The sequence below is a fragment of the Narcine bancroftii genome, chromosome 3, assembly GCF_036971445.1.
Source record: "Narcine bancroftii isolate sNarBan1 chromosome 3, sNarBan1.hap1, whole genome shotgun sequence".
Classification (NCBI taxonomy): Eukaryota; Metazoa; Chordata; class Chondrichthyes; order Torpediniformes; family Narcinidae; genus Narcine; species Narcine bancroftii.
The window spans coordinates 186,691,063-186,718,679 of record NC_091471.1 but is presented as its reverse complement, the minus strand read 5'-3'; the positions used below and the strand labels follow the sequence as shown (position 1 = coordinate 186,718,679).

General features: G+C 40.9%; 1 protein-coding gene across 1 annotated transcript; it reads right to left on the bottom strand.

Annotated features, from left to right (window-relative positions):
• Positions 1-1,212: 1,212 nt before the first annotated feature.
• Positions 1,213-25,890, bottom strand: slc49a3 (solute carrier family 49 member 3). The gene is made up of 10 exons (XM_069926124.1): positions 25,707-25,890; positions 21,922-22,080; positions 19,008-19,227; positions 18,338-18,414; positions 18,094-18,231; positions 12,999-13,115; positions 7,889-8,041; positions 6,454-6,611; positions 4,383-4,483; positions 1,213-1,559 (listed from the first exon to the last, which is right to left on the bottom strand). The coding sequence occupies exons 1-10, from the start codon at positions 25,803-25,805 to the stop codon at positions 1,420-1,422; spliced, it is 1,362 nt and encodes a 453-aa protein (XP_069782225.1). The 5' UTR covers positions 25,806-25,890; the 3' UTR covers positions 1,213-1,419.
• Between the last annotated feature and the right edge of the window lie 1,727 nt (positions 25,891-27,617).

Genomic DNA, 27,617 nt, shown 5'->3' with positions numbered 1-27,617 from the left:
AATATCTATCTGTTTGTGGTGGGAACTGCTGACTAATCCTGAAAGCATTGCAAGAGATGCAGGTTATTAACATCCTACCCACAGCATCTGATGATCCATTTCATTCACCCATGATTCATGCACAGAGATTGGACCAGAGTTTGAAGCCACAATCTTCTGACATAAATATTAGCACAGTTGTTAGTTCCAATCTCTTGATTATCATGAGATGCAAATTTCAATGCAAATGTAAAAGTACCCGCATTTAATTCAGCAAAACTTGTTGACAAATCAGTGAGGAACCCTCCTTGATGTCAACCCAGTTCTTTCTCCCCACTTCCACTGTTTTCTACTGTTTTACATTTTCAAATTCTCCAGTATTCGATTTCTTGTCGAATATTTTGCAGTTATCCTGAAGAGAAATAATGGTCTGCTTTTTGCTCAATTTCAGCATTGAATACTTCTGTTGATGGAACCAGTCTTTCTCTACATCAACATCCACTTCCACAGAGAACCCCCGAGTTTGTGCTCTTAGCATTTCTGTGAGGCTTAATAGAAGGGACACAACTCCTCTCCCCTTCCACCTGAAACCTGTGCATTATTGCCCCATTAACTGTTCCAGGATTTACTGAGAGGTTTGGAATGAGCCTCTTGGTAATTTAAGAGTTGAGTCTAATTCCTATTTTCATTTCTCATTTATTAGTTCCCCAAGGCCCAACTTATTGCTTTTCAAAATTGTATCATTAGGGCTTTTCAGGGTTTTTTTTTCCATCATTGAAAGGTATTTCTTCAACACATTCAACTGTGAACACACAAGGGCCACCTGGTATTATCCAGGGGCTTGCAAATTGCACTCTCCTCAGCCAGATTCCAAACTCGATGCATGATCAATCTCTTCTGCTTGCACAGAGCATTCTCAGGCCCAATCCTAACTATTAAAGGCTACTTTCAAATATTGAAGGGAATTAAATCTGGCTTCATTGCAATACTGTGATAGTACAGATCTATCACCAATGTACATAGTGTATATAGTTACTGTATCTAGACTGTGCTTACAACGATTGGCTGAGAGCTAAGCCACGCCTATTGTCTGGGCCTTAAAGGGTTGTGTCCCTAGCCAGGTCGAATCATTCCAGACTGGTTGGCCACCTGTGAAGAGCTCCTGTCTTTTGCTAATAAAAGCCTTGGTTTGGATCAACAAGTCTTTGATTCTTTCGACGAGCTCTACAAATACGCATTGGATTTTTTTTAATAAAAGAAAACATACAAAGATAAAAATATCTAGGACAAACATACAAAAATTGAAAATTATGGAGTATCCTTCAGGATCCACTTAATACATAAAATCAGTTCAACATTATTCACAAATGTACATCTATTAAAAACATCTCAAAACAATGACTGTACTGGCCTCCTGGAACAGTCCCTATGAATATGCAATCACTGAACTGCACCTCCACCCAAAAGGGGAGAAGTTTGACCATCGTCTTCAGCACTGGCTCGCTTGTACTCCGTATGGAAGAAGATCACAAAACAGCAAGCCTCCAAACTACAGATAGCAGCCATCACCAAGGTTGGAACTATTGCACAGAAAATAATCAGTTAAAGGACCATCTGCAGCAAACCGATGCAAAATATGTAATGAAAGCGCTTCACGTTTGTGTGGCAGGGAGTAAACTTTCAACTTCTGATGACCAAGAACCTCTGATGGAAGTTAGCAAATAAATGAGTTTACCGATTTAACAAGAAAAAGTGTCAAAATGTGCAAGTTAAATGGAAAAATCCAGAAGCTCCCTGCTATCCCATTGATGCCCTGTTCCCACAATGAGATGAATTTGAATTGAATCAAGAAGCCAGCAGGAACTGCAATTACTATGAACAAATCCCAGCAGAAAATATCAAAATTGGTACAGATTACAACTTCACATTTTAACAGCATACACTACTACCCCCTAAACTCCAGGCCCAAAAGGAATGGATTATTTCCTCAGAAAAATAATTCAGTGTTCCAGAAGAGAAAAGTTTCAATGTAACTGGATGCTCAGCCATACTGAACTTGCCTTATGTCAGTCACCACAGAATGTTAACGCTAACAACTCGGCAATTCCACCCCAAGGAGCTTCCTTTTCTTCAGTGAATTCAATCCCTTTGTCACAGATGAACTCAGGCCTCTGCTTATATTTTATGATAAACTTTCAATTTAACCATCAAATGAACTTCATCTGACATTAAACATTCTTGCAAGGTAAAGTCCGTTCAGCCCATAACGTTGTGCCAACCTATGTAAGCCTACTCCACAATAATCTAATTTTCCCTCATAACCCTCTATTTTTATATTATGTGCCTATCGGTCTTTTGAATGACCCTATTGTACCGGCCTCCTCCACCACTACCCCCAGCATTGTATTCCAAGCACCAACCGTACAAAAAAATACACACCTCTGACGCCTCCCCTAAACATCCCTACACTCACCTTAAACAGATGTCCTCTGTTATTTGCTATTGTTGCCCCCAGGAAAAAGGTGCTGGCTGCTCCTCACATTTAAGTCCCTCAATCTTTTATCCCTCGTCACACCTAACATGGCAACATCCTGGTAAACCTCTTCTGCACCCTCTTCAAAGGATCTGCGTTCTTGCTGTAATGAGGTGACCAGAACTGAATGCTATACTTAAAGTGCAGTCTAACCAGAATTTTATAGAGCAACAAAATCACCTCATGGGCGTTGAACAAGATTCCCCAACTAATGAAGGCCAACACACCATATACGTCTTAACCACCTTATCAACTTGCGCAACAACCTTGAGAGATCAAGACCTAAACCTCAAGTCTGTTCCTCCACTTAAGAATCCTGCCATTAACCATTTTAATCTTCTAAAGTGCATCACTTCACTTATCCAGATTAAACTCCATCTGCCACTTCTCCACCCAACTCTGCAACCTGTCTGTCCTGTTGCAATCACCTTTGCGCACTGTCGACATCTCCAACCTTTGTATCAACTGCAAACTTACTAACTCAACCCTCCATTTCTTCATCCAAGTCATTTATATATATTTTAAAAAAAATCACAAAGAGCAGTGAAAACAAGTTGGAAAAGACTTTTGTTTTAAGCAAATTATTTTTGGATTTAAATTTTTTTTTATTTAACTGTTTTACAGGGGGAAAAAATTAATAAAACTAATTAAATATCCATAGCCAATTATACAAAAAAATTACTTTTATATTTTTCTCCCCATCCCCCCCACCCAAAAGTAAAAGAAACACCTAACATTTAATATCCAATATTAGCATATACAATCATTAATTGTTATTAAAAATTACTAATTAAGAAGATTGGATAAGATAGAAGAGGTGGACAGAAAATTATCCATAAAATCCATATGGTTTCCAAATACTATAAAAAAATTTCAACTCGATTCCTTAAACTATACTTAATTTTTTCCAAAGGAATACAATTTTGCATCTCATTATACAATCTACTTAATATCACTTCTCGATCATCTTTCCATGATGTCGTAATACATTTCTTTTCAGTTGCTATTGCAATACTAAAAAAAAATTCTTGGTATTTGTCCAATTTCAATTCTATATCCTGTTCATAAATATCTCCAAGTAAAAATATTCTTGGATCCTTTGGTATCTTTATCTTCATAATTTGCCCTCATAATAAACAAAACACTTATTTGAATAATTAGTTTTGATGATGTTATAGTATATTTAATGAGACCAGAAATATCTTTAAATAGGTTGAATGAGAGATCAAAAGAGTAAGGATAGTATCGGGTTACAAAATGAATGTTGATAAAAGTGAAGTAATGCCTATGGTGGATATGGACTACTCTCAATGTAAAAGACTGACAAAATTTAAATTGAAAAATTAAGCAAAATTAAATACTAGGAATTAAAATTAGTAGAAATACAAGTAATTTGTTTAAACTAAATTATTTGCCATCGTTAAAAAAATTGGAAGAGGATTTGAAAAGATGGAAAGATTTACTAATAACGTTAATACGACAAGTGAATTGTATTAAAGTTAATATTTTTCCAATACAATATTTGTTTCAATCATTGCCCATTCAAGTACCAGAAATTTTCTTTCAAAACTTGAATAATACGCGAATTTCTTTGGAATGATGCCAAGAATTGGCTTAGAAAAATGAATATGGAAATTTGACTAAGACCTGCCAAATTTTAAAAATTATTTATAAGCAGATCAATTGAGGTTTTTGTCCTCCTGTTAATCAATGGGATGAAAAACCAGCTTGGATTCAAATAGAAATGAATAAAATTGGTGAAACTATTCAGGTGTTAATTTTGTATCAATGGAATAATGAGTCGTTTAAAGGAACTAAAGATTTTTCTGTATTTTTAGATTCTTGAGGAGGTGGCAGACAATGCACTAACCTGTCCAATCGAGTGCTGCTCCAACTTGATAAGAACCATTGCTTTTCATTGGCTGAGCCAATCCTGGCAATAGGAGAATAAACAAAGCTCCTTGTAGTTGGCTGTGAAGGACAGAGAGAGGTTAGACCCTGTGTGTAACTGTCATCAGATATGTTTATGAACTGAAATCAGCATGAAGATACATGAAAAGCCATAGCCTAGCAAGCTGCTATTAACGGCTTTGGATTAAAAGCATGGTAACTATCACCCAATTCTCTGACCCAAGACATCACCACTCCACAGATTTTGCTACAGACTCACCAAGGCAAATAGCACCTTTGGAAGACTACACAAAAGAGTCTGGAAAAACAACCAACTGAAAAACCTCACAAAGATAAGCGTATACAGAGCCGTTGTCATACCCACACTCCTGTTCGGCTCCGAATCATGGGTCCTCTACCGGCATCACCTACGGCTCCTAGAACGCTTCCACCATCATTGTCTCCGCTCCATCCTCAACATCCATTGGAGCGCTTTCATCCCTAACGTCGAAGTACTCGAGATGGCAGAGGTCGACAGCATCGAGTCCACGCTGCTGAAGATCCAGCTGTGCTGGGTGGGTCACGTCTCCAGAATGGAGGACCATCGCCTTTTCAAGATCGTGTTAAATGGCGAGCTCTCCACTGGCCACCGTGACAGAGGTGCACCAAAGAAAAGGTACAAGGACTGCCTAAAGAAATCTCTTGGTGCCTGCCACATTGACCACCGCCAGTGGGCTGATATCGCCTCAAACCGTGCATCTTGGCGCCTCACAGTTTGGCGGGCAGCAACCTCCTTTGAAGAAGACCGCAGAGCCCACCTCACTGACAAAAGGCAAAGGAGGAAAAACCCAACACCCAACCCCAACCAACCAATTTTCCCCTGCAGCCGCTGCAACCGTGTCTGCCTGTCCCGCATCGGACTTGTCAGCCACAAACGAGCCTGCAGCTGACGTGGACTTTTTACCCCCTCCATAAATCTTCGTCCGCGAAGCCAAGCCAAAGAATTCAAAATACAGTGAATTGGTTCATAGGTTTGTGGAGAGATGGAATGAAACTCCCCCCCCACCCCCACTTAATTCCCAGAGAGTCTGATACTTTTGTCACAAAGACACCAGTGCAATCTGCTGGATAACAGATGTCCATTGATAATCAAATCAAATGCAAAATCTTCCTTTTCCTTGCAAACCACTACCCACTGATTGGGATTAATTCCAACAAAGGATTTAGTCCATACACAAATAAATGGAATCAGTCGAGAAAGGTAAGATGGGGGAAGGACTGGTTTCCAAACTATGCAATTCTGAACCTACAAATCTCAGATGCTACATGACAAAGGTTTGGTCATTTCAGGTGAAATTCATTGCCTTGGAAAATACAGGACTATGAAAACTGAAATTCAGAAAAAATGCAGATATCAGAAATCCAAAATAACAGAAGATGCTGGAAACACTCAGGCTAAATGCATCTGTGGAAAGAGAAATGGAATCAGTTCTTTGACCTGAAACGCCAACTGCTTCTTTCCATGGGTGCTGCTCAACCACCAACATGGAATAGCCAGCACCAATAAAATGGAAAACAAAAACCTCTATTCAAAAACATAGGGGCACAAAGCATGAAGCACAATATTGGTAAATACCAGAAACATGTTATAGCAAGGTACAGACAAAAAAAAATAATTAAATCAAAGTCAACATCAGAGCGTGAAAGGGGAATCATATTCGGCCAATTCACTGGAGTTCAAAGTTGTACAGCACAGATACAGGCTCTTCTGCCCACCACACCCATGCTCAACTCTCCCATCTACTCCAATTCTATTTGCTACAATAGGTCCATCTCCTTCTCGAATTAGCCTATTTCAGTGCTTTTCTGAATATCTCTTACATGGACTGAATGCATCTGATTCCACCACCTCTTCTGGCAGCAAGTTCCAGATATCATTGTATATCTAAAAAAAATTGCCCCCCTTTCCTTTCTCTCCACACATGCCCATTTATTGGCCAGATACTCTATTTATGTCATAGGAAAAGAAGAACTTTAAAAGGAATTATTACCCAGAGATAAAAACAAGTCCAGTAGAGGTTGCTTCACCGACAGGATATGAGCATTCCACGCAGAGCTCCATGCCCACAGGATAGATGGACAAGCCAAACAACCCAAACAATGAACATACCATGGCTAGAAGAAAAGCCTGCCCCTCCAATCGAGATACCTGAAAGTGCATAATATCATCATGGTCACATTCCCTTCACCAACAGTCCAAACCTACAGAATAGTTAAAATACAAAATTGGCTTGGAGTAAGGATTCAGAGGACAGTAGTGGAGGCCTGCAGCAAGTAGGGTGTTGTAGGGATAATTTCTGGGTCCATTCTGGTTTGTTACCCCTTTTAACGATTTGCAGTTAACATGATAGTAAACAAGTGGATGACACCAAAATTGGTGTTGTGAACATTAAGGATGAATATCAAAGTTTACAATAAGATCTTGATCAGTTGGGAATGTGGGCCAAGGAGTGGCAAATGGAATTTAACTCTGACAAGCATGAGGTTTGTCAAACCAGGGTAGGACTTACAAGATTAATGGTGGAGCAGAAACATCAAGGAGTACAAGAGCACTGTTCCTTGAAAGTGGGAACTCAGGAGGACAGGATAGTGAAGCAAACAATTGGGCCATTTGACTTCTTTGAGTGGGATACAGAGTCCAAAAGTTGGGACATGATGATACAGCTGTAAAATTTGTTTTAGACCACACTTGGGAGTTTGCAGTTCTAGTCACCCAACTATAGGAAGAAGGTCATTGTTGGAAAGGGGATAAAAGAGATGCACCAGAATGTCATGGGCACTGGAGGGCTCTTGATACAAGGCTAGGCTGGGTATTTATTCCCTGGAATGACTTTATAGATGTATATTAAATTATGAGGGGCATGGATAAAGTGAATGCTCACAGTCCCTTTTCCCAATATTGATAATTCCAGAATGAAAGGACATCGGTTTAAGATGAGAGATTTAAATGAGACCTGAAGGACAACTATTTCATTCAGAGTGGCCTGTATCTGGAATGAGCTGTGCGAGGATGCTGTAATTTTGACAGATGTGTAGATAGGAAACGTTTAGAAGGGCAGGGGCCAAATGCAGGCTAATGGGACAGGCCCAGAAGCCAACATGGTCGGCATGGGCGAGTTGGGCTAAAAGGCCAACTATTCGACTTCTGACTGGTTTCTCTCAGTCCCATGTTGCCCACTAACCAGCTGACCTTCATTAGCTCCATCCTCCAAAACCCCAAAGTTTAAATGTTCACTTGTCCCCATGCTTGATTCGTTCCAGTGCATAGCCTGTTGGTCCAATGTCATGTTTCCAGGAACACCAGTGTTTCTCCACAGAACAAGTACAAACGGGTTGGGCCAATCCAGTGGAAAACAAAAGAGGAATAGCTTTCTGCAGATAGTTTATTTATACCAATTGTACTAGAAGCAAAGAGAAAGTGCTTACTTGTGCAAAACCAATGCAGGTCAAAGCAGTGAAACAAAAAAATATTTTGGTGGTTTCCATAAAATTTCTTGTTTTGTCCACATATAATCCAAGAAAGAATGCACCAAAAACCCCAAATGCAATAAACAAAGCTCCACAGAAGCCAGCAAAACTCTGCAACAAAGAGAGAGGATGTTAGACAAAGCACGACAGGAGGTGTCGGAACACCCTTAACACACATGATCAATGTAGCTCAGCTCTTGGTTACTACTAATCCCTGATATTGCCCAACCACCATCCCACATGACATACTAATCCCTAATGCTGTCCAATCAATATCCTACATCATAAGTATCATGACTGTTGAAAGTCATATTCAGAGACTCAAAAAGGGCATTTAGAGAGGGTGATGTTGATGGCTTCATTAGCAAGTTTCTCATTACACAGGAACTCTCCAGGGTAGCCAGAACAAAGGGAAAGCCACAGCTTCCACCACATTCAACAGGGGGGTGTCTTGGGAGAGACCAGAGAATACAGTCAATGTGCCACTGTAACAGCCAGTGGATGGAAAAGAATGAGGGGAGGTTTAATGGAGGTATACAAAATTCAGATGGGTATAGATAAGAGTAAATGGATGCTCAATTTTGACATTGCAGAAAAATTTTGATAGGAACATGAATGGGGAGGGGTGCAGGTCAGTGGGTCTAGGCAGAATAATTTTTCAGCGGACACTAGAAGGGCTGAATGGCCTGTTTCTGTGCTGTTATGCTCCATGGTACAGCCCCAAGCTCCATATTTTCGCACTTACCCAATCAACACCAGCCCCCACAGGCAGCATTTCCACACCAAGCAGTGGACTCGGACCCAAAATATCAGTAACATATCTTTATCTCCTATGGACACTGCGAGACCTGCTAAGTTCTTCAAGCTTTTAATAATTCTACCATTTCCCGGTATCCTATCTCTCACTTGCATGTCAATCTCCTGATGCCATTCACCTATACAAGGACCTGCCAAACAGAACACCTTTGACTTGTGGACAGTAAACACCTCTCAAACATATTTAGCACAAACACAAGAGGTGAAAGGCCTTTTCCTTTGCTTCTACGTTCTAGATCATACCAGACCCCAGAATCTGTGTGACAGCAGAGATATATTATCATGCTGCCCCAATGTCCATCCTATTGGTGCTGGTTCCAGTTGACCATCCTGGTGTGCTAAGTACTGATGGACTGCCCCACCTCCTCCCTTCACATTGATATTGTTATTTGGCATACCAGTCTCAGGCAAATTTTCCAAATTCTATCATACTTAAATAACTTGCTCCCCTCTTACCCAGGATAATTTTCTGTGATACTTCATTAACCACCCCTCAGCCACTGACATGTAACTGGATCTAAAATATCTTGCTTCCTGATCAAGCTCAAACATCTTGTTCAAGGAAATGATCAAGTACACACACATCCTTTATTACTTGCCTTAAGTCCATGATTATGGGATTATTTTTGTGACGAACCCTTATCATTTCTCCCAGGAACATTCCTCCCCATTTTCCTCATCTCTACTTGAGTTGATTCTCAACCTTGGTCTTTTGAACCAAAATCATAAGAATGAAAGAAATAGAAACAGGAGTCACCATCCGGCCCATTGAGTCGGTCCTGCCACGCAATGAGATCATGGCTGATTTGATGATAAGCTCAACTTGCCTTTTCTCCATATCCCTTAATTCCCCTATGTAAAAATCTATCCAACCTTGTCTATCCATCCCATCCTTCATTTCTATCCCAAGGTTTTCCTTTAATGACAAATCCAATCCTTCCTCCTTTTCCATAGTGCCTCTCCTTCCAAATTGGTGACTGTCCTGGATTACTCAGTTGCCACCTCTATAATGGCTATGAAACAACTTGCTGAATGTCCATTGGTGAGCTGGAAAGGGCGCAAAAAAAAAGTCCACAAATATTACTGGAACTAAAGAGCTTGAGCCAAAAAGGAGACTGGGGAGAGAAAGTTGTTGGAGGGACTCAGAAAGCATTCATGGATAGAAATGGTTAGTCAACATTTCAGGTCAGAACCATTTAATAAGTCCAAGGTAGAGTGGGTAAAAATTCCATATACAGGACAGTCACCAATTTGGAAGGAGAGGCACTATGGAAAATGCAGCTGGTGGAGGAGCCCAGAGTGAGAGATAGAAGGGAAATAAAGTTCAAGACTGTCAAGGAGGAATATGATGTGTTATTCATCAAGTTTATATTTGACCTCACCCTGACAATGGATGAGATCAAGAGCAGGCATGTCACTATAGGAATGATTACGGGAATTGCAATGATTGGCTCAGTAAGATCAAGTTTACACTGATAGAGTTCAGATATTCAGTAAATCTTAAACCCAACAGCACGAAGATTGATTTTTCTAAATTTTCTAAAACTACTCCCACAGATTCCATTGTTGATATCTCAGCTTTGCCAACTCCTAAATTCCATTTCTTTCTCTCCAACCCTCCACCACCACCTCGCAAATCATTTTTCTCTTGACCAACTCCCCACACTTTATGTCCTACATCACTTCTGGACCCTTTTCCCAGCTTCTTTCCCCTTTACAGAAAGAATTTTACCAACTCTATCTTAGCCCTGATAAAGATTCTACATTGCCGAGTCCAGACGACAGTTCTCAGACACCTCCTCCTTCTTATCCATTCCACAGGACCCACCACAGCACATCAAGCCACAGTCTTCTCCAACACCATCTCCAACCTCGACACCTCCCTCCCATGGCCTCCAGCCTCATGATTTCCCAGCCCAGCAGTGCCTAATTCTATCTTTTACTCAAGATAATATAAACCCAACCATCCGGGTAGACCCATTGTTTCTACCTACTCTTCCCACACTAAACTAGTTTCAGCTTTCCTTGACTATCTTTTCTCCCTGGTCCAATCCCTCCCCACCTCACATGCCCTCCATCTCTTCAATGACTTCAAATTCCCTGAACTGAACTGCCCTGCCTCATTTTCATGCTTGATGTCCAATCCCTTTATACCTCATTCCCCCATACAGAGGGTCTTGAGGCATTCTGCTTCTTTCCAGACAAGAGACCCGACCAGTTACCCTCTACCACCACCCTTCTCTGCCTGGCAGAACTCGTCTTCACTCCAAGCAAGTTCTTTATCTTGTCTCACTTCTTTCAAATCAAAGGAGCCCGTTTATAAGCTTTGTGGATCAATTCATGCTGCAAGCCTACACAGGCAAGGTACCTCAACTCTTCATCCCCTATACTGATGACTACTTCAGGGCTGCCTCATGCATCCACATCGAGCTCAACAATTTCATTCATTTTGCTGTTAACTTCCAACCTGATTTCAAACTCACCTGGTCCATCTCAGACAACACTCTACCCTTTCTGGATCTCTCTGTCTCCAACTCAGGAAACAAGCTTTCCACATACATATTTTACAAAGCCACCAACTCCCACAACTACCTCGACTATACTTCCTCACACAGAGTTCCCGCAAGTATTCTATTCTCTTCTCACAATTTCTCCATCTCCACATCTGTTCCCAAGAGGAGACCTTCTTGTCCAGATCATCTGAAATAGTCACCTTTTTCCACCACCATCAACTCAACCCTCACTCATATCTACTTCATTTCCTGTTCATCTGTCCTGGCTCCCTCTGCCCTAGTCACAACAGGCACAGAATTTACCTTGTCTTTACCTCCTCATCCAAAACATTAGCCTCAAGTTTTGGCACTTACAACATAATCCCACTTCTAGACCACACCTTCCCCTTTCCTCCTTCCATAGGGACACCTCCCTTCGTGACTCCCTTGTACACTCATCTCTCCCCATCAATTGCCCCCTCGGCACCTTACCCCATGACCACAGGAAGTGCCACACTTGTGCCCACACCTCCTACCTCACCACAGTTTAGGGATCCAAACAGGCCTTTTGAATGAAGCAACACTTCACTTGTGTATCCACAAGAGTGATCTACTGTATCCACTGCTCCCTTTGTGGTCTTCTCTACATCAGAGAGGTTGGGTGCAGATTGGGTGAAATCGCTTTGCCGAGTACCTTCACTCTGCCTACATTAGTGACAGGGACCTCCCAGTGGCCAACCATTTCAATTCTGCATCCAACTCCCATACTCAAATGTCTGTCCATGGCCTCATGTACTATCCCACCAAGACCACCCATAAATTGAAGGAACAACACTTGATTTTCCATCTGGTACTCTCCAGCAGATGGCATTAACATCGACCTGGTTTCTGCCAACCTACTCTCCATCTTCCCTCCCTTCCCCTTGTCTTCTTTCCCTTAGCTCTCCACCCCCTTCCATCTCTATTTACCTAGTCATCCCTCCTCCCTCTGCTTGCTGCTGTGCTCTCCCTCTCCTGCCTTTGGGACCATGCTCCTTCCCCCACCCTTCCCTTTTTGTTCAGATGTCTGCCGACATTTTTCTATACTCTGATGAAGGACTCAAGCCCAAAACGATAGTTATGTATCTTTTTCTCTGCTATATAAAGTACACAGTTTGTCCTGTTGAGTTTCTCCAGTGTTGTTTTTACCAAAAAAATTCATGCATCTGCAGCTTTTGTATTTCTCCCAATAAGCAGGGACTGTTCTCCCTAAAGCACAGGAGACTGAGCAATTATCTTGGAAGTTGATAAAATCACAAGGGCCATCGATAAGGAAAGAGTCAGTCTTTTTCCCCACCCAGGGTAGGAAATTCAAAAACAAGAGGACATGGGTTTAAGGTGAAAGGGTAAGTTTCTCTACAGTGGGGTGGGTATTTGGAATGAGATGACAGAGGAAGTTGTAGAGGCAGGTCTAATTACAACATTTTAAAAAATATCTGGATACTACATGGATCTGAAAGATTAGAGTGATATGGTGACAAATCAGTCAGCACATTGGAACAAAGCAGCTTTCTGTGCTTTACAACTGATGAATTTATCCATCTTGCGATGCACAATGCATTTATAACAAGCTTTCTTTTTTTTTTAAAAAAAAACACTTTTTCCCCCAGACATTACATTTTCTATTCCACAATTTGATACATCTGACCAATGCTCTGCTCACAATTATCCACATTGCTACAGTCCAACGAAAAAAGTATTGTAGTAAATTATAGCCTTACATTTGAGTAGCCCTGGACACACACAATCTGCTGCAAGAGTGCAGAGAAGCATGTAAAAATGCCGATCCCTCCCCCAAAACAGATCATCAGGATCACGTATGCCTTGTTCTTCAGCAACTGCAATTTAAAATCAAAGCACATGTTAGAAAGTCCACAAATCTTCAAGTCATGCTTCACCTGTTTAAACAGATACTGCAGGTTCCGTTATTAATCTCAAAACACATTCACACTTTACTCAGTGTCCCTCCATAAGACACAGATAGCTTATCGTGGCTTCTGCCAAGTATCAGCGTAATTATGTTTAGCAAGTATGTAATAATGGAGCAGAAACTCCATGTGCTAGAACTGCAAGTCATTTTGGGCAATTCAAGTTTCAAGTGTTTCCCATGGTGGGAGAATCTAGGACATGAGGGCACAACTTCAGGATTGAAGGGTATCCACTTAGAACAGAGATGTGGAGGAATTTCTTTAGGCAGAGGGTGGTGAATCTGTGAAATTTGTTGCCATGGGTGGTGGTGAAGGCCAAGTCATTTATGGCAGAGTTTGATAGTTTCATGGTTAGCCAGTGCATCATAAGTTTATGGGGAGAAGGCCAAGCAATGGGGTGGAGTAGGAAAATGGATCAGCTCATGATTGAATGGCAGGGAAGACTCCATGGGCTGCTCCTATGTCTTATGATATGTACCAAAGCTCACAAAAACATGGTTTTGTGATCATCTGAAAATCAATTTAGGAATATAAAGCAGGTGTGGAAAAGCTTACAAGTTGTTAGATTCCAACCTGGCTTTCCCTTAGTACAGGCAGGCTCACATTTTTGACCACCAGTGTTTAAAGAAAATATTTTTACCATCAAATCTGAAAGGCAGTAAAATCAACACAAAGATTTGGCCTCATTGTGTTAAGTGTTGTTCTATAACAAGTTTCAAAGCCTTCAGCATAACAAATAAATGCCAACATCAGAATTTTAGACAATGCATTTGACTCTTGTTCAAATACAAACACAAGGTAAATAACAGGTGATGAACTCGCTCACCACAACTTGACAGGTCAGAACATGAACTTCGTCATTCAGAACACTGACAGTTTAAAATTTATCTATTTAGCTATTCTAAATCCCCAAAGTCCAAAACAGAGCATTGTTTGACCACTCCAAGAATTACTTCTATCATAGTCAGGGCATGTCAGTTGGAAAGGGTGAAAAGCAGGTTCCAAGGCTAGATGCTCTTCCTGAAAGCAATTTTACAAGAGCCTGTTAAGGAACATTTTGCTTTCTAGAACATAATTGTGACATTTTTCTTCAGACTCAAGTTCAGTGTCTATCTCAGTATTGTTTGAACAAATTCCCTTCAATGCACGTCATTGTACAATTGCAGTGCAATATCAGTATGCAGAACACAAACTGTCCAATAGACGAACCAACAGGTGCAATCTATTCTTATTTACTGTACTTTAGAAATACACCTTTGCATTCGAGGCTTACAATTACAATGAGTTCAAATATATTTTAAGAACTCCAATGTGGAAATTGCACTCAAGGAGATCTTTAACATGAACCATGAAACTCGAGTCTGCTCTTTGGCTGCAATGGCTCCATTAGGGGTGACACAATCTCAGATTTATTACAAAGTTATCAGTTGGTCAGCTTCCAGTACAGTGATTCTCTAAATCCATTCCATAGAAACTGCAGCACAGAAACAGGCCCCTCAATCCTTCTAATCTGTGCTATTCCATTATTCTGCTGAGACCCACTGACCTGCACCCAGTCTATATTCCTCCAGATCCCTCCCATCCATTTATGTGCCCAAACTTTTCTTAAATGTCAAATTGAGCCTGCATTCCAATTCCCTGATGACACACAGGTTATCCCTTCTGATTTCTAAGGGGATCCACTGTTTCCCTGGCTACCCTCTCCTGATATACTTATGGAATATTTTGGGATTTTCTTCCAATTATGTTTACCAAAGCAATGACCCGTCTTTCTGCCTCATTTTTTTTTTCTTTCTTAGGTTTCCTCCAGCAGAGTCAATGATTCCTTCGATCCAAGTTACCCATACCTGTCATAGAATTCTTCTTTTTCTGAACAAACCTCTAATATTGTTTGTCCAAGTTGCTATGTTTGCCTCTAACAAGAACATTCTGACCCTGCTCTTACTAAATCTCCATCGTACGCCTCCCATTTGTCTGCTGAGTTGTCTCACATCATCTATTCTCAATTGACTTTCACCAGATCCCTCTCATACTATTAAATCCAGCCCTTCACCAATTCAATTCCTTCTTCTTTCCTTGAAAATAATTTCTTGTGCCAATCCAATTTCCATTTTAAAGGCACAGATGAATTCAGTTTCCACCATCTTTGTGGAGATGCTCCAGAGAATAAGTAATCACTGCCTCTAATCCATGATTAGTTTCTGTCTCTCCCTCCTGGACCAGTCAGGACCTTGGACACCTCTCTCAACTCTCCTTTCAATGGTCTTTGCTAAAAGATCAATCACTGTTTCCACAATCATGTAGCTGTAATCCCTCATCTCAGGAACCACTCCAGTAAATCTTTCTTGAACCCTCGAGGATTTTAATATGCTTTCCAATTGGGGTTCAAAATTCCAATTGTGATTGCACTAATGGTTTGTGTGTATTCAACAATCTCTTTGCTGTACTACTTTATTAACAACTCCAGATTTTAAACATTTTACCAAACACAACATACATTGCCATTTGTTAGCTGAATAACTGGAAAGGAGTCAGAATGCAGTACACACACCATAGACTGTTTCATCTAACCTCAGTGGAAAAAGCCTGCATGCATTTACTCTATCAATACTTCTTATAATTTTATATAGTTCCATCAAATCACCCCTCATTCTCCAACAATGTAGAGAATAAAGTCCTCATCAGTTTAACATACATAGAGGTATTTGGATTGCCAGGGACTGATTAGGAATAGTCAACATAACTTTGTGCGTGGTAGGTTGTGTTTAACAAATCTTTATATAGAGTTTTTCCAAGCTGATTACCAGTGAAGATGAAAGAAAGGCTGGGATGTTGTCTACATGGACTTCATAAGGCCTTTGACAAGGTCCAACATGGGAGGTTAGTCAGGAAGGTTCAAATGCTCGGTATTCATGGGGAAATAGTGAAATGGATTAGACAATGGCTGGATGGGAGAAGCCAAAGAATAGTAGAAGATAATTGCTTCTCAGAGCCTGTGACTAGTGGTGTGCCTCAAGGATTGCTGCTGGGACCATTGTTGTTTGTCGCCTATATCAAGGATCTGGATGATAATGTGGTAAATTGGATCAGCAAGTTTGCAGATGACACTAAGATTGGAGGCGTTGTGGACAGCGAAGAAGGTTTTCAAAGCTTGCAGGGGGTTCTGGACCAGGTGAAAAAATTGGCTGAAAAATGCTAGATGGAATTTTAATGTAAACATGTGTGAAGTGTTGCATTTTGGAAAGACAAACCAAGAAAGGACATTCATGGTAAATAGTAGGGCACTGAAGAGTGCAGTAGAACAGAGGGATCTGGGAATACAGATATGCAATAAGCTGAAAGTGGTATCACAGTGAGAGAGGGTTGTAAAGAGAGCTTTTGGCATATTGGGCTTCATAAATCAAAGTATTAAGTAAAGGAGTTGGGATTTTATGGTAAAGTTGAACAAGACATTGGTGAGGCCAAATTTGGAGTATGTCTTGTGTGCAATTTTGGACACCTAACGACAGGAAAGATCGAAAGAGTGCAGAGAAGATTTACTAGGATGTTGCCCCGACTTCAGGAACTGAGTTAAAGGGAAAGGTTAAACAGGTTAGGACTTTATTCCATGGACCATAGAAGAATGAGGGGAGATTTGACAAATATAGATCAGCTTTTCCATTGAGGGTAGGTGAGATACAAAGCAGAGGACATGGGTTAAGGATGAAAGGGGAAAATTTAGGGGGAAACTTCTTTGCACAAAGAGTAGTGGGTGTGTGGAACGAGCTGCCAGCTGAAGTGGTGAATGCAAGCTTAATTTTAAAATTTAAGAATTTGGACAGATACATGAATGAGAGAGGTATGGAGGATTATGGACTGGGTGCAAGTCAGTAGGATGAGGCAGAAAAATGGATCGGCACAGTCTAGAAGGGCCAAGGGGGCCTGTTCTGTGCCATATTTTCTGATTCTATATTGGTCAGCACGACATCAAGGGCCAATGGGTCTATACTGTGCTGTAATTGGTCTAATTTTGCTTAAAACGCCATATAGGACACACAAAGCCCTTCATCAAGTACAAATAACCACATCAAATGGGTATTGAAAAAGAATCCTATCAAAATATTAACTGATCATTTCTCTCCATGGATGCTGCCTGACCTCCTGAGTCCCTCAAGCTTGTGTTTGAAGCAAATGATTTACTCTTATCCATTCTGCTAGTTACAATCCCAAAACATTTCAAGAGCTTTGTTAAAAATAATGTGCCTTTTCACAAATCCCAATTGAACTTGATCAATCCTGTTAATTTCCAATTGCCCCATCACCAAAATATATTCTTGCATTTCCTTACTTTGGTTAGGTTCAATAGATCCATCGTTCCCAATTTTCGCCCCTCCCCCGGCCAGACCCACAGAGTGGGGTGCTGCAGCCGCATGCTGCTGAGTCAAGCGCCGACTTCGAAGAGCATAGCCTAGCTCAGCCAGCTGTGTAGGTTGCATGGACCCGGTATCAGGTTACTGCATTCAGCTGCCCGCTACAGTATTCTTAATGTTGGCACATTAGTTAGTAATTAAATGCGTCTCAGGAAACCGGAAAATTCACATATCTGACATCCGCTATCCCCACAGGTACCTAATACCAGAGATTTTACTGTATCTCATGTTCTATACTGTTACATAACAATAAATGAATCTTGATCATGTGTTTCAGGACTACAAACATACAGAATGACTTTTTCCACTTCTGGAGGAAGATCATTGACCCAAATCTTTAACAATTGCATATCATTTCAGTTTATAATACTGAGTTTTCTCAAAATGTTCAATTTATTAAAAACTGTCCTGCAAGTATTGTAAATTCATAACTGCAAATACAGGAAACAATCGTGAAACAAGAGCTACTGATTACTTACCATTTTCATTCCTGTGAAAAAAGGTTCAGAGGTGGAGGTGGCAGCACCTGCAGAAGGTGGCGTCGGTGGCACTTTCTCACGGATTCCGATGGTTGTAAGAAAACAGGCAATCACTGCAGGAACTATATAAACTCCCAGCTGCAAACATAACAATGGGCAAGTTCCATAATATAAGTCTTCTAGAATATGGCAAGGTACACTCCAAATAAAATTTCAATATAGTAAGTGTTCGACATGTCCTTACCAACAATGATATTGAAGATGGTTCCTTCATCAGTAGAGGAGAAAGGATATTGGCAAAGAGTACACCCAGTGGATTGGCTAGATTGAAAGGAAGAAACCAAGTCCAATTGTCACATCACCAGTTAATTTCATTCAGAGTTTCTACATCTTGAACTTTCATTGTTAGCAGAACATTCATGCCTGTGAACCAAAATAGGTAAATCACTGAAAACACATTACCCACAAAAATACAGTGCTTTTTGCAGAAGAAACTAAGACAAGCATGCAATATTCAGAGACACATTGGACAGTGTAAACAAAAGATTTTGCTTACATTGTGCAATGGTGGATATGACCAGAGGTTGTAAGAAGAAACATTACGAATCAAATTCAACTAGGAGGCTGAAAGCAAGGAAAAAATTGGAGAAATTGGCTGGAAAGGCAAGTTTGTCCATCTCCAAATCATCCCTTTGACTAATATAAAACCGTAACATCATAACAGATCAAAACTTCACCTTACTAAATCCAAGGATCAATAATCTCCATTATGTTTGAATGAGAAAATGGGACCAGAAGCCTCATCTCTTCATCTGTTTGGTTAATCATAAAATAAAACCCATTGTGAAACACAAACTCAGAACAACCTTTGTTTGAAAGATGTATTGACATTCAATCTAATCCAAACCACTCACCCATTGATGAAATCATGTTTGCTGTAGCTCTTTGTTGTTCTGGAAACCAAAGAGCTGCCAACTTTGTTGGAGCAAATATAACCAAAGGCTGTGCAAATGCACCGAAAGTCTGACCCACCATCAGCAGTGGAAATTTCCAGCTGTCTTTGGGTACGAAGAATGCAACACTCAACAATTGCACTGTACAGCCAGCCAAGTTTAGCCATGAGCTCAGGATCAACTACAGTGCAGAAGATTAGAAGAGATTATTAAACCATTAATTCAGGGTCATTTATTGTTTCTATATTGTATATATTGGAAGACTTGCTTGAACTGATGAACAGAAACCTCACATGATTATGTTTAATATGTATTGGCATGAGTACATTTTTTAAATAAAAGTTCAATCACACTGCCAATTCTGTCAGAAGATTGAATTGTTGATCGAGTCATACAGCAGAGATAAGAGCTTTTTGACCCACCATTTCCATGCCAACCTTTTTGTCTGTCTACACCAAACCAATTTGCCTGCATTAAGGCTGTATACTATTTAAGTGTATTTTAAACAATGTAATTGATTCCCATTCCTCCTCTGGCAGCACAAACCTGACATCAATTATTCAGGTGCCCTTTAAAATTCCTTCCTTTCACCTTAAATCTAGGATCTCTTGTCCATGTTCTTTCCTTACTTGACTTCCCAAAATACCGCTTCACATTTGTTAAATTACGTTTGCCATTGCACCACTCAACTTTCTATCTGATTCATATTCTTGTTTCTTTGGACAACAGTATGGAATAAGCTGCCAGGTGAAGTGATGAATGCGGGCTCAATTTTAACATGCAAGTTTGGACTGGTACATGGATAGGAGGGGATTTGAGGGATATGGACTGAGTGCAGGTCAGTGGGACTAAGCAGAATAAAAGTTTGGCAAAGACTAGAAGGGTCTTGTTTTCTGTGCTGTAATGTTCTATAATTCTAAACTTCCTTGCTATCCACGACACCATCAGTGGTTCTGACAGCTACATACTTCATACTCATACAGAGTACATTCACATCCAAGGGCCCCAGCACCAATCCCTGCAGTACAGTAGGTACAGACTTCCAATCAGAAAAAACACCCTTCTACCACTACTCTCTACCTCCTGACAACAAGCCAATTTTGGACCCATTTACCAGCTTGGCTTGGATTGCATGTGGCTTAATCATCTGTACCAGACCACCATACATGTCCTTGTCCAAGGTGAGCACAAATACATTGGATGTTCTCGCCCCAATCTAAAATACATAATAAAGGCTAGCATTACAGTGCAATATTGTTCAAGGCTGCATAATCAACAATGCTCACTATTGAAATGGGGAGAAAAATGGAAAATACCCAGATCCAAACAGACCTGGGAATCCTTGTTCAGGGTAGCATTAAGGTGAACTTGCAGGTTCAGTTGGTGGTGAAGAAAGTAAATTCATTTCAAAAGGATTAGAATGCAAGAGCAGGGTTGTGGTGTTAAGGCTCACTTTGAGGGTTGTGAGCAGAAAAGATATGATGACATTAAAAAGAGTTCAGAGGACATTCACAAGAATGATTCCAGGAATGAAAGGATTATCGTATGAGAAACATTTGATGGCTCTTGGCCTGCACTTGTTGGAATTTAGAAGAGCAAGGAGGGGAATCTCATTGAAACATTTTGAATGTATAAAAGTTTTCTCCATGGTGGGAGAGTCTCAGATAAGAGGCTACAACTTCAGGATTAAAGGGCATCCGCTAGAGAAATTTGTTTCGCCAGAGGGTGGGAAATCTGTGGAATTTGTTGCCACAGGCAGTTGTTGAGGCCAAGGCACTGGGTGTATTTAAGGCAGAAAGTGATAGGTTCCTGATAAACCAGGGTACAAATGGTTATGTGGAGAAGGCTGGGCAGCGCGTTGAGTGAGAAAGTAGATCAGCTCATGATTACATGGTGGGGCAGACTCCATGGGCTGAACAGCCTATTTCTGCTCCTATATTTCATGGTCTTATAAACCAAGATTCTGCCCAATCAAGCATCAACTTGCACCAAAATGAACCAAATATACAAAGTAGAAGTATATGACCTATACTATAAACAAATCATTTGTCTCACCAAATCCAGTATCATGATTGACCAGGAAGTTACCATTTTGAATTTCTGATTTACACCCTAATTCAACCCTATCCTGAGCTTTGAGTTGGAATTAGGGCTTGAATTCCATTGTTCAATGATATAATGGTAGAGAGCAGAGCATGGATACTGACAAAACATAAAAATAATTACCTCAACTAGTCAAGTCAGCATTGGCAACATTTAGTATTTAGAGCTCAAAAGCTCCAAGGTGCACTCTAACTAGAAAATATGGGGTCTCTCAAAGCAAATCACGTACAGCAAGGCTTTTACATGCTAAATTGTGCATAATACAAAGTAAAAAGCAGCCTGGAAGAATTTAGCAGGCTCAGTCTTGAATGTGAAGTAAACCATTGTTAAGTCTGGATGCTAGTAACCACTTAACTGAAGATATTAGCCGTCAAGTTTTTTATTGCAGTCACTTAAAAACTACTGCTAACTGATGCAACTAGAAACTTATTTAAAACTAAATTTCATCCCAAGTAGCAAAATATTTAAAATTAAATTTACTGTGTCTGGCAGCCATACCTGGATCACATAGGGGCCCAGATAGAGTAATAAAAAGGAACAAGGTTATAAAAGTAACTATTATACATACAAAAACATAGTTTCTCCAAATATACTCCATATACAAAATATAAGCTCCTATGGTGAATGGATCTGTATGTATGGTGTGTGTGGGGGGGGGGGGGGGGGGGGGGGGGAAGAACCATTTTGTTTTTGCTTTGTTTGTGGTGATGCTACTATGTATATTTGGAAAAAAATATCAAAAATAAAATACTCGAAAAAAAATTAAACTTACTGAAGTTTTAAGTCCAAGTGTGTCGAGTATCCACGTTGACCCAAAGCCAAATGGAATACCAACAACAAGGTAGACCATCGATAGCCAATTGACTTGATCCATAGAAATATGGAAATAGCGGGCTATCTGATCTGCCACTGGTGCAAATGTCAGCCAACACTGCAAAGAATGAAAATGGTCACATTATCCTTTCCCAATTGAAAGTGTAAAGAAACTTTCACAATTAATCAGATCTTATAATGAGACATGATTAATCATTTGAAGAACTGGACAGGGCATAGAGCAGGTCAGCACAGAAAAGTAACAGTGTGGAAGGTCACTCAACTTGCGAGTTTATACTAGCTCCATGCAATAGCAAATTACACCCTTGTGTTTTTATTTCATATTCAATCTGCAATGCTCTCATCCACTTACTCAGTTAATTCATATCCCCTAGCCCTTCAGTGTTGTATCATGAACAAACTTGCTCTGTGACATTTGGCCAGGGATCACCATCATGTACATTCCTGCCTTGTCCCTGTTGCCCTTCTTAAATAAAGGTACAACATTAGCTTTCCTCTTGCAGCCAATGAAGTTACAACCAAAAAAAAAATTCTACCAGGACTTCAGCAAACATCTCTCTTGCTTCTTGGGGATTTATCCACCTCTTTGGTCACCAATATATTCTCCCAATCAATTAAAACCACCTTTTTTCTGACACCATTATTGTTTCCTACATTGAAAGACCCAAATTTGTTTTAAACCACACCAATTTCAAACGAAATGTCAAATGCTATAATCTTACAGGGATCATACAAGTAAATCTTCTCAAACTGCTTTCACCTGCATGAACATCCTTGTGCCAGAAGATCAACCACAAAGGTCAAAGAGCTGGTTCAGTGCATAGTGAAGTTATCATAGAATCCATGATTTCTTTTCATTGATGCTTCTCAACTGAGTTTGTCCAGAATTTGTTTTAGTTTTAGATTCCAGCATTGGCAGTATTATTTGTTTTCTATGATTGGAGTTCATGTAGGCAACAACTTCCATTGAACAGGTTTCTCCCCAATACAAGTTTAACATGCAGATTTAAATTTGTTTATTGTCAGAGTACATAGATCACATACCACCCTGAGTTTCTTTTTCCTGCAGGCCAGGCAGAATTTTTACTCATCAGTAGTGTAAACTGTCACCAAGAGAAAGATACATATACAAAAGGAAGAAATTAAAACAAACTGACTGTGCAATACAGAAAAGATAAATACAGTAAAATCCCTTTTATCCAGAATTCAAGCAACTGGCAACCTCAATCGGCAAAAGAAATCACAGAAAATAAATAGGTAAAGAATACGGAATTTAAAACTGGTGCACCTCACCGTTAGTTCTCCAATCATGCCACATACATTCTCAAGCAACTGGAAAATTCACTTATCCGGCATCTATCAATCCCCATAGGTGTCAGATACCAGTGGTTTTACTCTATTCAGTAATAAATAATGTGCAAGTAAGAGTTCTTAAATGGGTCTGATTGAGTCTGTTGATTGTTCAGGAGTCTGATGGTGGAGGGGTAGTGTGACAGAGTATATAGAAATGTTTCTGGGAGATAAATTTGGAAAGGTTTGTTAGAGTTAGTCTCATACAAACACTTTAAAACAAATCTTATTTGGAATACTGGAGCTATGCGAGACATAGTGGCTTCTCACACCTTTTTGCAAGAGCTTTAAGGGGTGCTCAAGAGACTTCACTAATGGATTCTTGTTTACCAAAAAGCAATAGATGAAAGAGAATGCTGGCTCCTTGTCTGCAGGAGATTTACTGTTGTAAGAGGGTCATATGATTTTGCAAGCATAGAGGGTCAAACAGGCTTTCTCTCAGTGAGAGAGAGAGAGAGAGAGAGAGAGAGAGAGAGAGAGAACACAACAGATGTTGCTGGGACTGAAACAGGACAAGCTGGCAAGTTTTTGGAAGACAGCTTAGTCACAGCCCTTGTAGTTCATGCAAGAGGAGAGGGCTGGCTGCATAATGTTTAACTTGGAATAAGAGAAACATTACCTGAAAGAAAGAGGTTATCATCTGGAAAACCCTGATGGGGCAAGTTTCATCAGCAAGACTCTGAGGTGACTGATGGAAGTACATCAGTGGTGGAGATCCTGGAATAACAAATCTCTCTCTGAAAACCGACAAGAACCTTCCTGAGCAGTAACCATTTACCTTTCAAGCACGAAAGCCTGGTGAACTTTATACATGTTAAATTCTGTGCACAGTATAAGAATTGCCTGCAACCAGTGAACTTGGAGGAATGAGAAGTGAGATTGTACTGTGAACCAAAGAACTTTTCTGAACTTACACAGACATTAAATACACGAGCGTTTAGAATTAGAAGGGGGTTACATTTGGTTAACTTAAGTTAATAGTAATAAGTTAAAGTGTGATCCTGTCTTCATGTTTAAAGATAATTAAAAGCAACTTTTGTTTAAGTCACCATTTGTCTTGGTGGATATCTACTGCTGCTGGGTTTATGGGTCCTCTGGGCTCATAACAGTAGCAACTGTTCTTGAACCTGGTAGTACGAGTCTCTTGGCACCTATATATCTTTCTTGATGGCAGCAGTGAGAACAGACTGTTCCAAGGTTCAGCTTTCAATCCACCCCTACGCCCATCTCATTTACATCAACAATGCTCCAATTCATCAAAAATCTATGCTCAGATTGCCAATAATATTTGGTCTTCTCGAACTGGAGAGCAGAAAATATAGCACCATTATTTGAAAAAAGAAAACAGATGAATTTGGAGAAACATTGAAACTTTTTTCAGTGGTATAAGAGCAATTGAAAAATAATAGGAGTGCACAGATGCTGGAATCTGAAGCTGAACAACCTTCCAAAGGAACTTAGCAGGTTGTGAACCACAAGTGGGAGAAACAAACAGTTGATGTTTCAGGCTGAACCTCCATCAAGACCGTGTAGATTAAGAGGTGGTTAGGAATACTGTAGAAGGCAGAAGGAACAAACAAGGCACATTTTTTGTTCAACAACTGTGACTGAGGCCTGGGCTCATATCAATGACTGGACAAGGTGTAAAACCTCTGCTTAATACTACTATAAATTGGAAGAGTTGTGGCCAATCAGCACTCTCCTTCTCCATGTACCACATCCCTGACATATCCAGCATTTCTCATCTTTCTTCCTGCTTTTCTATCTAACTCTTCATTCCTTTACTGATTAGAAATATAGCATCTGCTCCCACAGCTCTTTGAGGAAGAAATTCCAAAGACTTTCCACCACCAGTAAGAAATTCTCATCTTCGCATAAAGGCCACGGACTTTGCGTCTGGTCTCTTCCATAAAAAAAATCCCTTCCACCACCATTCTTGTAAATTTCCATGAATAAAGTCCCTTGCAGGTCAGCCTCTCACATCCAGGAACTTCCTAGTGAAGTTTCTCAGAAATGCATCCAATGAACAAAATCCTTTCACAAACAAGGAGACCAAAATTGTTTCCACTATTCCAGATATAGCCTCACGACTGGCTTGTGCATGCAGTACTTAAAAAGGAACTCTGTGGTTACCTGAAAGAAAGAGGTTATCATCTGGAGAACCTTTAAGGAAGTCCTATTTAAGATTAACATACCATATGCATGTGCGGATATGAGGAGGTTGGGCCACGTATGCCCGAACCAACTCCTTCCACAGGGGCGGGTTCGGGTCGGCTCAGGACCCATCCCTCGCCCCCCTCAGTGCAGACACCCCAGTCGATTCAGTCGGGACTGCCAACATCTCCCTCAGCCCCCACTTCCCCTCGCACGTACCATGGCATTGGAGCAGCCGAGAGCACAGGTCGCGAGCAGGACGAGCCAGCGCCGCCGGTAGGTCCGATAAATGGAAGGGTCTCCAATCGCTGACTCCATCACGGCTGCCACTAGGTATCGACTCGGACACCGACGGAGAGCTCGCCCTGCCCCGCCCACTAATGACCACACGACAACCAATCAGAGAGCAACTGTCCCGTGACTCGCCAGAACGAGGAAATCCCGGATTCGGAACAACAACTCACTCGGATGGACACGCAAAACCCCAGTGGAAAGTTCAGGGCGGCGACACGATCTGATTTATTTCGGCTGCGATTGCCCAACGTACCCGTTCCGGAGCAGTTCGCAATGATTGAGCTCCCCTGTCCCACCGCCACCATCTGCTTGTTCGTGGGTGTCTATGGCAAAACCCCACGATGTCTTCCGCCATGGTAAAACACATGAAGGAGTTAAACAGGAAAGTCTCTGCTCTCCAGACACTGTGATTGTAGTTCAATACTATAAATGCTGGAGAAACTCAGCAGCTAACGCAAGTAAAGGGGAACTCTTCAAAAGTTACTTCTTGTAGACTGCAAACACAAGACGGAAGCTTGAACAACGTCTTGGGCCGGGACTCTGTCCAGCAATTTGGTCAGCTGAGTCGGGCTGAAAGGCCTTTTTCTGAGCTGTAAAACTCTGACTTTGTGATGGTACACCACCAGCCTACTGCAAGGGGCAACCTCTCTACCTGCAGGAGTGTAAGGGAACAGGACAACACCTTGCCGGCTGCCAATCAGTCGGCCTGAAGGGATCAAGCCCCACCCGGTCGGGTGTCAATCACCCTCTGGGCTATAAGCCTACACAGCATCCTGAAGTCTCACTCAGTTACTGCAGCTACAGCAAGCCTGGATCTGTGGAAGTCTTTGTGGATTAAAGCCTGTTGTACAGTCTTTGCCTTGTGTGTGTCTGCTTCTAGCTAACAGTGCACCACAGACTCCATGAAAAAGATTAAAAACCACCATCGCAAAATCAGTGTTACTCCCAGTGCCGCATGTCAGGCTTTAAATAGTAGCAGGCTTTAAATAGAGACTGTGGGAGCACGATCCTGCACCTACAACTGTGTAGTCAAGATCAGCTCCAACCTCATCAATAAATTTACTGATATCATCACCGTTGTTGGTCAAGTAACTGGAAATGAGTTAGAATACAGATCAAGAATCTGGTTGGGTGGTGCCAGAACAAAAACCTTGCTCTAAACATCAGCAAGAACAAAATTCTTATTGTGGACTTTGGGAAGGGAGGTCGAGGGAGCACACACGGCAGTGAAGTTACTGGGAGTCCATACCAGCATATCGAGATCCACCAACACCATTAGTTTCTAAAAACAAGAAGATTTGGCATATTGTCAAATACTCTATCAAACATATTCAAATGCACTGTGAAATGTACTGACTAATTGAAGCGAAGTATACTGACTAATTGCATCACACCCTGGTTTCGTAACTCAAGTGCTCAGGGGCACAGAACGCTGCAGAAAGTGGCCCAAGTCCATCCATCACAGGGTTCAACCTCCCATCCATAGATGATATCTGTGAGGTGCTGCCTCAAGAAGGCAGCCAACATCATAAAGGACCCCCATCCTCTGGTCATCACCCCTTGCTGCTCCCTTCAAGCAGTAGGTACAACAGCAAACAGGCTCTTGACCCTTGTTGTACCATCCTCACTTTAGCCATAAATTCTGGGAGCACCGAAGGATCTGTCTGCATCATTGAAATGCTACTTTTATTCTTGCACTAAATGGAACTGCAAATATCTATCTCTTCTATATTATATTTTTTATGACTTGGCATACTAAGGATTTTTTTAAATCTCAGTGCATCTTACTGCAACAAGTCAACATTTTGGTGCCTCTGTACATTGTACTTGGGTATA

Bases quoted from the DNA above. Each gene is read 5' to 3' on its own strand.
- slc49a3 (XM_069926124.1), bottom strand. From the start codon at position 25,805: ATGGAGTCAGCGATTGGAGACCCTTCCATTTATCGGACCTACCGGCGG. The intron at 19,228-21,921 runs GTAAGTTTAATT...TCTGCACTGTAG, and splicing joins CACTTGGACTTAAAACTTCA to TTGATCCTGAGCTCATGGCT. The intron at 8,042-12,998 runs GTAAGGCTATAA...TCTTTGTTGCAG, and splicing joins GTGTCCAGGGCTACTCAAAT to AGTTTTGCTGGCTTCTGTGG.